General features: G+C 27.5%; 1 protein-coding gene across 1 annotated transcript; it reads left to right on the top strand.

Moving 5' to 3' along the window:
- Positions 1 to 9,390: 9,390 nt before the first annotated feature.
- Positions 9,391 to 11,539, top strand: MYB20 (myb domain protein 20). The gene is made up of 2 exons (XM_039045346.2): positions 9,391 to 9,779; positions 10,797 to 11,539. The coding sequence occupies exons 1-2, from the start codon at positions 9,517 to 9,519 to the stop codon at positions 11,314 to 11,316; spliced, it is 783 nt and encodes a 260-aa protein (XP_038901274.1). The 5' UTR covers positions 9,391 to 9,516; the 3' UTR covers positions 11,317 to 11,539.
- Positions 11,540 to 12,091: the final 552 nt, after the last annotated feature.

Here is a 12,091-nt window from a genome sequence, read left to right as displayed (position 1 = left end):
AAAAGTTATAAAGGTTTAATTCTAAATCGAGGAAAGGAGTCAAAAACTTATATTGAAATACTGTAGAGGATCTTGGAAAGTGGAGTGGCCGGTTGTGCCGAACCATTATAAAATTTTCGATGTTAATTTCTCTATCCCTATCCTACATTGTTTGGAATTAATTTATTATCATAGTTTATTGTATGAAACTATTTGCAATATTTATTCTTGAAACTGTTGGGAATGCGACCAAAATCCCACATTGGTTAAATAAGAGGATGATCGTAGGTTTATAAGAGATGACAATTATCTCCATTGGTATGAGACTTTTTGGGTTGTTCCAAAAGTAACACCATGAATGTTTATATCCAAAGTGGATAATATCATACAATTGTGGAGATATGTGGAAGGTTGTTTGTGGTATTAGAATCTAATATTTGATATTAAATTATTTTAATTAATAAAAATATTTAATTAATTATTAATTTAATTTAAAATCAATTATTTGAATTAATTTCACTTAAAATTGAAAATATAAATTTTATGAAAATTCATTTATTAAAATTCAATTTTAAAATTGGAAAAGAGATCAAAATGGGTTTTTCCCACTTAAACACACTTGGATACCACCTCATCATTTTCTTTCATGGTGTCAAGGTAATATGCATTGAGAATGCATGCTGAGTTTGAATAAAACTAATTCAAATAGCTGAGCAAAGATTCGGGCAAATGGATGGCTTGATGAAGAAAATGTTCTTCATCATTCCTCACATCAAAACTCTCCAAACCTAGTTTTTTTCCTCAAAATTTATACTCATTTTGAATTTCACCATTCAATCTAAGGGTCAAGAGAATAGTAGGAAAGACATTTGTGGTAGTTTACAGGCCATTAAAGAAGAGATTTCAATTGGAGATTGAGTAATTTGAAGAGTTCTTCAAAAGTAAATTTCTGAAACCCTATGTTTTTACTTTGAACACGCATGCTAGATTTCTAAAATTCATACAGTTAGAGTGCTTAAGATCCTAATTACTTCTGCTTGTTGATTGTCAACTCCATCACGCTTTACCATGATAAAGGATGCGATGTTAGCGGTTCCACAAGTTTGTACACGGTCATTGACTTGGCGGTTATGCGGGGTGTGTAGTGGAAGTTATGTCGATAGTTGAAGAACTTCCAAGTGAGTCAAGTAGGTGGAAGTTGCACCTAAATATCAACAAAGTTTATCAACATGTGACAAAAAAAGAAAATTTTGGGAGGTGGTATCCCAAGTGGTCTACTCTTTATGGTAGAGTGAGTTATAGTTTTATGAGTTGAGAATTTTGATTGTCGGTAAAGACGATGGATGTTGCAGAAACTGTGGATTCTTCAAATATCTTGCCAAGGTGGAATTTATTAGATTTTGGCAAAATATTAGAAGTGTAATTGTTTCACATAAAAAAGATTCAGGAAAGTTATGGGTCTGCCTTACATTGAAAAGGTTTAGGAAAGTCATAGGCTTGTCCTACATACAAAAAGGTTTAGGAAAGTCATAGGCTCCAAGCCTATAAAAGGAGTTGATGCCTTTGGTTTTCAATCTTCCCAAATAGAAACACTTTAAGCTTAATGTGCTAACTCTAATTAAATTTCTTTTGTATTTTATAGTTTAAGAGTGAGAAAAACAGTGTAAGTTGATAAAAACTTTGAGGGAGTGCTATTGTAATTGAAATCGGGGAAAGAATTGTTTTTGTGTGATTGTAACAATTTTTCACATAGTGGATTTCTTTCTGGTAGGCTATGGTTTTTCTTCGACTTGGGAGTTTTCCACGTAAATTTTTGTGTTTCCAATTTTTTTGCTTTCTTTTAATTTCTCTATTATCTTCTGCTTATTCTTGCGGTAGAAGTGGGAGGTTTTTCCCAACAAGTAGTATCAAAGTCATGCCCCTGACTTAATCATGCTCGATAGAATCCTTGGGTGCTGAATAAAGATGTATAGTGGAGCCTCGAAAGCAGTCATTGTAGGATCAGTATAGCAACCTAGAGGGGGTGAATAGGGTTTATTAAAACTAATAAAAGCTTTTTACTAATTTGGGTCCAATTAAGTAAATGAATGCAATTTTAGGTAATAAGTAATTGGGCTAACGAGAAGAATAACAGATTTTAACTTTTCATTTGTATAAATAACAAATCATCATTTTCACAAGAATGAAAAAACAAATTAAAAATTAAAAATAAACGAATTTATAAAAGTCTAAACTACCCCCAACTGTACAAATGAGATTGCAATTGACTTATTAAGAAATATTCGTAATTACATTGTAATTAAAACTACATCTAGAGACTATCGGTTGGCTAGGCTCTAATCGCTGCATCGACCTCTTCTCCAACCAAGTTGCCGCCATTTTCCTCTCCGAAATCGGCTCCTCCACCAACAATGGTGCGGTCGTGAATAGAATCAGTGTCTTTGAATCTATCATCACAACCATAATTTTCTCCATTCTACTTAAAATTCTGAAAATCTAGATGGAGACATTTTAGGGATAAAGAAAAAGTAATTATACTATAATTCGGATGAAGATTTTGTAGTCATCGAAGATCTTTCGAAAGTTTTTTGCGGTACTTTTAATGAGATATTTATGTGACCTACAAATACAGTGTAATTAGTTTCCAAACTACGCCCAACAAATACACTAAACTTAAAAACAAATACATTGCAATTGAAAATCACTCAATCAAACCATCTACATTGCCGTTGAACTTACCCAAAATTCTGTAACAATACTTTTTCTTGGTTTTAGACCAAAATATTAGTTTAGAAAGTGAGTGTTGGACTAATAAAAACTTTATCTAAATAATTACATTCATGAAGAAAGAAACCAATGTAGATTAGAGTGTGAAAATCCCAATTAAAATTTGTCAATTGAAATTACTAATCAATTATGATGTGATGTTGATGTCAATCGTGGAGATTAGATGAATAGAAGAGAAACAAACAATATTCGAGGATGGTACATCATTCCTTATCGAATCAGTCAAGTGGGTATAAGACCCCCAAGGTAAACAGGTTAATACTAACACCATCTATATACTTGGCCTACCTTTTCATAATGCCTCAGTAGGAATCACTTTAGAAAGAAAGACTCTGCAACTTGAACTATTGGTTTTAGTCGATTAAGCCGAGTCTTTCATCCTGCAAAGTAGACTTGTCGTCAATTGTCTTCCACAATTCTAATCATATTAGGATTTCACATCTTTGTCTTCCACGATTCTAATCATATTAGGATTTCTGCAGCCATTCCGATACATTGTTAACTGAGAAATAATACATTCAGAAGTTGGTAAAATCTTAGATTGGATTAAATCGACAAGATGTTTAAAAGATGTGTTTGAAGCAACAAAAACTTCTATAAATTGGAAGTCATGATAGTAGTTATTTTTATCTCACTTACCATTGAACAAAACTCTCAATCGTTTATCAGCCATAAGAAGAAAACGTCGAGGATGAAGAAAGCTAGGGCTACGTGTTGTATTCTAATGTTTTATATTTGAAACAAAAGAATAATAAATATAATATTCAAAAGTATTTTAAAACTATGAATCTTGATTAAGTTTAATAGAAAGTATAACAAAAACAATAAATTTCAGTTGGAATGATTAATATAATATGATAATTTAAATTTCAAACGAAGATTTTAAAATTAGTTGTTGTAGATTATTTGAAAATTCAAAATCAGTATTAGATTTGATACATAAATTCATAACAACGGCTAAAATTGCGAGATTTAAGGATGATTATCTGCTTAGGATGATTATCTGCTTGAAATAATCAAGTTAGCTGGCGTTGAAAGTCTGCTGAAATATATAGTTGAATTAATTACAGTCTCATTTACAAATGTCAAATTAATTACACTGCAATTAAAAGAGACGATAAGGACATTTTAGGATTTTCAAAAGTTTGACTCATGTAATCTCCATGCATTTTGCATTCAAAACTACTTCACCTTTTACTATTTTTTCAAATGATAGTGTAATTACTGTTATTTATTTGATTATTTCTAAGCAGGAACAATAAATTTATGGAAATAATTTCACATAATTAAAAAAAAATTGAGGTATTTGACTGAGAGACGTTTAAGTTCATTGTCCAAGAAAAAAAATGTGATACATGTCAAAACCGTCTCCATAATAACTATTTTAAATACATTTTGAAATTTTTTAATAAGCTAGAGTGTAGTTGGCTAATTTGTCAAAGGTACTATCCCTAATTAATGTGCTATGAAAGAAATATATATATGCATTTAACATCACGAATATTATATAGTTTACAAATGGATATATACACATTAACTAAGTGTGACTTTTATTAATTCTATTACACGGTATGATTGAAAATTCAATATAATTCGGTGTTGAAGAGTTTGATAAATTATTTGAAATTGCATATCATTTAGAGTTTCATCAAATATATATATTTTTTAATTACTTTTGATCCATGACTTTCTTCCAAAAATAATTAATTAAAATAAAAACTATTGACTTATGAATTAAAAGACAATTAAGTACATCATAGTTGATTGTTGTATTATTTCATATGTGTAGATATATAGTTGAGGAGTTCTTGAGTTTCTTAGGAGAAAATTCTATGTGTTTTTTAGTTCATTTCAATGGAATAATAGATGTTTCAAAATTTTCTATGTTTAAAGCGATCATTTTTTTTAAAGAAAATTATAAAATTTATGATAAAAACAATAATATGTTATGTGCAAAATATAATTAAGGTTCAATTTTCATCTCTTTTAAAAGTTAAATTTTTTATCAATTTTTATTTAATACATCAGGAATATTTGAACCATAAGTCTCTTAGTTGTTAACACATATAATATAGGGTTATTGTTTGAATACTAATAGATGTCTATCAGTATCTATCACGGATAAATAGTGACATTTTACTATATTTATAATAAGTTTACTTATTTTTCTATATTTAAAAACAACTCTATAATATACTTATTAAGCTTTGCTCATTTTGACAAATTTATTTAAAAAATATATAATGAAAAAAGTCTCCAATTAAATATTAGAACATATAGCTACATTCTATAAAGACTTTTAATATGGGAATATTCAATTTAACTAAGTTTTCGCATATATAGAAATTAATTTTGATTCCTGTATATTTCTTTTTCTTAAAAAAGTAAATGTGCATTTTTTTTTCTTTTGAAAATATTACCGTGCATCTTGATTATACCAAAGTAAGTGGAAAAACTGATTTGAAGCTCTCTAATTTCTTAATAACTATCAGGCACAAAATTGCCACAAAATATTCCCAAAAATGAAATATAATCCGATGGTAAAGTTAAGGTCCCGTTTGATCTGTAATTTTAAATTTTTTTTTAAGAAAATAAAGACAACAAAAATTCTTGTTTAATTTTTTTCAAAACATGTTTGTTCCCATTTATAAAAATTAAAAAAGCTGTGTTTGGTTGTAAATTTTAAAATGCAAGAAAATTAGATAAATATGTTTGGTAAAATCCATCCTTAAAAAACTAATCAAAACTAATATTTTTTTTATAAACAATCTTGGTGAATAAATCAATAATCAATAAATACATAAAAGTGAGTGGATAGAGTATTAGTTAAACGAAGCCTAATAATAAAAGTTAGTTTAATATAACTTAAAAATATAATAATGATAGATAATGATTTTTTCCTTAGAAGAAGAAGAAGGAAAATTACTATTTTTAACTTAAAATTTTTTTATTTTTCTAAATTAATCTCTTCTTTAAAAACTAATTTTTCTACTAAGTTTTCATCCCCTATCTTCGAATTTTTAGTAAGAGGTTAGTAAAAAAAAAAAACCATAAATCGTGGAGACAAACTTATTAAGACAATTTTCAGGTGAATTTCAAACACATGGAACATTTGTTGAAATCCACATGGAAATCTCATAAGGAATCGGCAAACAAGGTTTTTTTTTTTTTTTTTTTTTTTTTTTTTTTGAAAAATGGGGTTTAACTTAGGGTTTGAAAAACGACGGCAAAGATTTAGGAGTTTTTTGAAATCTATAAAAATTTGTCTTTTTACCTATAAGAAATTGACTATGGTCTTATTGGAAAAAATAGAATACTATTAAATTTGATAAAAAAAAAAAATCGATTAGTTTTCAATAAAATTATATTTTGTTTCAGTAAGAAATCGACCAAAATCTTACAAGCAAAAACTTAAAATTTTCGAGTAAAAGTGTTCTATCTCTTTTAGAAAAAATCAACTAGATCCTTATAGAAAAAAGACAAGTACTTATACACGTATTGAAATATATATTTTATGTCATTTGAATTATCTTTATGTTGATAATTTATCTTTAGTCATTTTCAATGCAGGTAAGACCTACAAATGTATAAGTATAATTAATTTAAAAAATATATGTTTTTTCTTTTTCTGTCTTTTCTGAGAGAAAATTTCGTGTACGAAGCACTTTGTTTTGAAAGAAGAAAAAAAAAAAACTAATAGATGGTTGCAAAATTTTGTTTGAATATTATTTAGAATTTGTTACTGTTTTTTGTACGATTATTATAATTTATTTCCCATTGGTTTATTTATTATTGATTTTGCTACAAATTTCCATTGATTTTTCTTTCTTTCGTTTTCCCATCTTTTTCAATGGTATATTATTTCAACATTTTCTTGTTGCTTACATATTTATAGAATTCATCAAATTTAAATTTATTTCATTGATGAAAATATATAAAATAATAATTAAAAACTAGTATGTAACAAAATTTCCCAAACTAAAATGGAGGGGGGAAAAGGTTGTGTTTTAAATATAGAAAATTGTTGAAAAATATTTTCAAATGTAGCAAAATTTTACTGTTGATAGATGTTCATCAGAAACAGTGACATTTTACTATATTTGAAAATATTTTCAACAGTTTTATCATTTAAAATAATTACTTAAAAAATGAATTATTCAAATTAAATACACAAAATGACCAACTTGATGCTAAATTACAAATAGAGTCTCTTCACAAAGTCTCAATATAATATCCATAGATTTCCAATGTTAATTAGAATAAGTTGTTGGATTGAATTAAATGAGGGTATGTTTGATCCAAGTTGTTCATAGACTCACAATTAAAAAACATCAATTCCATGACTTTTCAATTCTTTATGCACGATTGAACAACTTTTAAAACAAAACAACTTCAAACACTCTCTAAGTAATTATCAACGATGAATTTATCCTCTCGTTTCTTTCAACAACAAAGAAAGTTAGACGAACTAAATAAATAAATACACATTTTAAACCTTTTTTTCCTTTGTTGACCTAAAAGCACAAGTATTTATTGTTTCAAATCAAAACCACCTCCAAACTTTGATTAAATGGTAAATCATTTTGATGTTCTTTACACACATTTAGCTTAGAGTAGTTTGTGCAAAACATTTTGGATGATTTTTTTTTTTTAATTTTATGAGCCCCTTTCCGATTCCCTCACCCAATCAAATAGGCCATAGATATAGATTGAGACGGAACCGATAGCCCCGAATTATGTCGGAAAAGGCCAAAAATCAATAGACAAATTCCCTTCCCAGATATATTGAGTTATTTCGAAATTGATAATACAAGTACTACGACAATTAACATAAATTTGAGAAATTTGAAGATTGCATCATAATAAAGCAAATTAAAGGGAGTGGGAGAAATGACACTTTCTGAAGAAGACAACCTAAGCATGCTTCTCTTTTCTCTTTCTCATACACTCACTTTTACACAAAACATTCATTAGTGGGATTACTTTTCATCAAAACTCTCATCATCTTCCTCCAATATATATATCTAATTCTCTCCTCCTTCCATCATTTCATTTTTCTTACTCTAATCATATATTTTTTTTTTATTAAATTACAAATTTAGTCCTATTTTATAAGGGTATCTAAAACGTCTTTGAATTTATAAAAAAATTATAATGAGTAGTTGCCTCTAAATTTTTAATTTTGTGTTAATTTTTTTTATTGATAATATAATAGATGTGTTAGACACAAATCTAAAATTTCAGTGACTTCTAACACACATTTTTGAAATTCAAGACTAATTTTTAATCTAATAAGCGAGTGTGGGAGATAACTTGACAAATTAATTAATTTATGAATATAGATAGCGTTAATGATTCTGGTAAAGCCTAAATTGTAATATAATTTAAAGTTTTAAGCGTAATTATTAAGAATGATCAAATTTAATTATAATTTAATCTAAACATTTTAAAATTGTAATCATTTTTCAATTTTAGTTTTGAGCTTTAAAAACTTGCTAACTATACCCTTTTAACTTTACAATTATTTTGAGTGTTGTTCATGGGTAAAATTGAAATCTACATTTTTAAAGTGCTGATTCAAAAGGGTAATTTGAAACAAGAAAAAAAAAAAAAAAAAAAAAAAAGAAGAAGAATAGTTTACACAAAAGAAGTTTCATATTACTTTTTAGTTCCTTCACTATTATTTGTCATTTGATTTCATTTTATCAAATTGATGCAACAAACATTAATTTAAAGGTAATTTGTGCAATTTGCCTATATGAATTTTATGACTCAATCCTTCACAATATTTTAATTTATAAGAACAAAACCAATTGGTGAGTGTCATTAATTCCCATTAGTTCTATGTTTTAAAACATGTGTTTGTTTATTTTTTTTTTAAAAAAAGAAGAAGAAGAAGATGTTGTCACAAAGTGAAATATGGTGAAAAAGTTGCTATAGGTTTTTTGTCTCAAAAGTCCCATACCCAAATGATTGATTTCTTTAAACTTTGGTAAAAAGGCAAAGGATATACCTAGACACATTTATTAATTACATACATATACATACATACATCAAAACCTATATATATATATATATATAAAGAAATAGTCCATAAGAAAATAATGATTAAAATACCATTTTGGTCCCTACATTTTCAAAGGGAGATTTTAAAAAATAGAAAAAATAAGAGAAACTATTTACACAAAATAGCAAAATTTTAATATTCTTTATAGAGGTTGATAGAAGTTTATCAGTATTTATCAGTAATAGAAACGGATAGAAATCTATTAGTGTCTATAAATATTTTTCTTTTGTTATTTTTGTAAATAGTTTGACATTTTGTCTATCTGTGAAATTTTTTCCATTTTCAGATGTCCAAAATTTAGTCAATATTTTACTTCTAGTTCTAATATAATTAATGTTAAAATTAGTCATTATCGTAAGTTGAAGATTAAAAAAAAATACATGAATATACTTTATAAAATTTAAGCTAACCACTATAACTAAAATTTAAAACGTATTGAAAGTATATGGACTCAAAAAGAAAAAAATGATAATTTATTCTTAAAATTAAAAAAAAAAAAATGTGAGAGGGTCATGAGTGAAGACATATAAATGTAGGTAGTGGTGGCATATTATTTCCATTCATGATTATATACATTATTCCATTAAAAGAGTTGTTTGTTCTCTCTGTGTATAGAGAATATATATATATTCTTAGATAGAAAGAATTTGAAGAAGAGAGAGAGAGAGAGAGGAACAAAAAGAATGGGAAGGCAGCCATGTTGTGAGAAGGTAGGGTTGAAGAAAGGGCCATGGACAAGTGAAGAAGACAAGAAGCTAATAAACTTCATTTTAACAAATGGGCAGTGTTGTTGGAGGGCTGTCCCCAAACTTGCTGGTCTACTGAGATGTGGCAAAAGTTGTAGACTTAGATGGACTAATTACCTTAGGCCTGACCTTAAAAGAGGCCTTCTCTCTGATTTTGAGGAGAACTTGGTCATTGATCTCCATGCTCAACTTGGAAACAGGTCTCTCTCTCTCTCTCAACTTATTATTTCTCTCTTAGATTTTGTTCTTAAACATCATTTCACAATATGTCAATTTGAATATAGATAAGAGGGTTCAAACATAGATTTACCACTTAACTAGCTAGTGGTTTTCATAATATACCAATTTATATATATGAGGGGGCTTCAACCCATAATGAATCCGTCCTTGATTCTAACTTAGAAAATTGTGTGATATATATAGTATCATAACTTTATTTTAATGCTAAGATTTGTTTAGTAACCCTTCAAAACTATTCTTCTTCTTCTTCTTCATTTTTTTCTAAATAATCTCTTGATTCTTTGTAATATTTTAATTAATTTTAGAGAGAAGAGGTAATTATTATTATTTTTTTCGATTTTATCTATTTGGAAACACATTAGAATTTATTTATAGTTTAATGTTTTTTTTTTGGTAAAATAAGTGAAGGAATGAGAGATTGAATCTCAAACCTCTAAGAAAGAAGATAATGTCAATTACTGTTAAGTTAAGCTTAATTTGACATGAGTAAGAATGTTTGTACTGTTAATTTTCAAATTTGAGATAATATTTTTATTTTTAAACTTTTATCTCTAAATGTTTAGGTCTACTGTTTTTTTTTTTTTTTTTTTTTTATTTCTTTGCATTAAAAAGTTGTTAATGTTTAGAAAGTAAAATAATTAATTTTTCAAATGGAACAATTATTTACAAATTTTAAAGATTAAAATATATAATATTTAGATTTAAATATAAAAAAATAATAATAAGTATGACATTTTAATGATGGAGTTTTCCACTATGCATATGATTTTTTTACCTCTCACATCAATATATGATATGTAAGACCTCTATAAAGCTTCCCAATTTATTTTATTATTATTTTGTTTTACATTAAATCAATGAGTTTCCTTTTGACTTGTAGGATTTCCACAATGTCATTGTTTTTTATTGTTAATTTTTTTTTTTATCTCTTTTGAATAATTGAAAAACCAATATTAACAGTATATATTTATTTTCAGATGGTCAAAGATTGCTTCACATCTTCCTGGTAGAACTGACAACGAGATCAAAAATCATTGGAACACTCACATAAAAAAGAAACTAAGAAAAATGGGCATTGACCCTCAAACTCATAAACCTATATCTATCTCAACTGATTCACTCCAACCCAACCTTCATTCCTCTCTCGAAACGGAAACGTCGCCAAACTTACCGATTAACGTCACTGAAACCAAGGAGCTGGAACAAGCAATGACCTCAGTAACTAACGTCAAGCCTGAAACCCTTTCAAATCCATGTGTTTCTTCTTCATCATCTTCTTCATCTTCGTCTTCATCATCTTCGAACTCGAATCCAATCAGATTTGAAGATCTTGAGTTCCCAGATTTCGAGTGGCTATCTAGCAATGATATGACTAATAATGATAATGGTATCGAATTTTGGGAAGATGATTATTTTAGTAGTTGGGATTTCTTGGTTGGTCATGAGGATGGTGAAGTGCCAATATTCCAAGAATCTTGGCCTTGTGGATTAATTTGATTCAGACAGAAATATTCTTGTCAAAATGTTGTGTTGTGTTTTTTTTTTTTTCCTCGTAAAATGTTTGGTTACAGAGTGAGAATAAAATATGGAAAAAAGAAGAAAGGAAAAAAAATGATGTGATTTTGAGAGGACTTCCAATTAATTTTGACTTATTCAAATTTGTTATCATAAAAAAAGGGGTTTTTTATGATCTCTGAATATAAATTAATTGCTTTTATTATTTTATTTTTATTTTTTTTTCTCTTTTTGGCCATTTAAATTGCTAGAAATGATTAAGTATGGTTTGATATTAATGTGTGGTTGAGTGAACTTGTAACATGTTGATATCTTAATTAATTACTTCGATCCCATTCATTAACAAAGGTTTTAAATATTCATAAAATCATATGATAAAGTCAATATTCAAACTTGATTGATGTGAATCACAAGATATATAGTGGATGTGCCATATTGTAAATGTTGCATGGTTGACAAATGTTAGTAATAATAGGAGAAGAAAATGAACAACGGATGCATCTTAGGTTGCATAACCTATTTTTGTGCAATTGATCACTCCAATCCCATTGTAAAAGAAATCTCAAAAATATTTTTGAAAAAAACAAAAAAGAAAAAGTGTTTTCACATGTTATTGGACAATTGAGTGGGTTGTACAAATATAGATACAACCCGAGATATACCTAAATATTTTATCTTTAAGAAAATAGTGAAATATGTGAAAAATACTTAGACATATAAATTTGCGTGTATCCCACCTAAATTATTCCAGCAGAGT

This window comes from Benincasa hispida, chromosome 1 (genome assembly GCF_027475165.1).
Source record: "Benincasa hispida cultivar pf3 chromosome 1, pf3_genome.v1.1, whole genome shotgun sequence".
Taxonomy (NCBI): Eukaryota; Viridiplantae; Streptophyta; class Magnoliopsida; order Cucurbitales; family Cucurbitaceae; genus Benincasa; species Benincasa hispida.
Note: the sequence above shows the minus strand (reverse complement) of the source record. Positions and strands in the feature narration are given on the sequence as shown.

What these genes read in the sequence shown, in the direction of transcription:
- MYB20 (XM_039045346.2), top strand. Translation starts at nt 9,517, where the DNA reads ATGGGAAGGCAGCCATGTTGTGAGAAGGTAGGGTTGAAGAAAGGGCCA. An exon ending in CATGCTCAACTTGGAAACAG is followed by an intron (nt 9,780 to 10,796) that starts GTCTCTCTCTCT and finishes ATTTATTTTCAG; the next exon opens with ATGGTCAAAGATTGCTTCAC.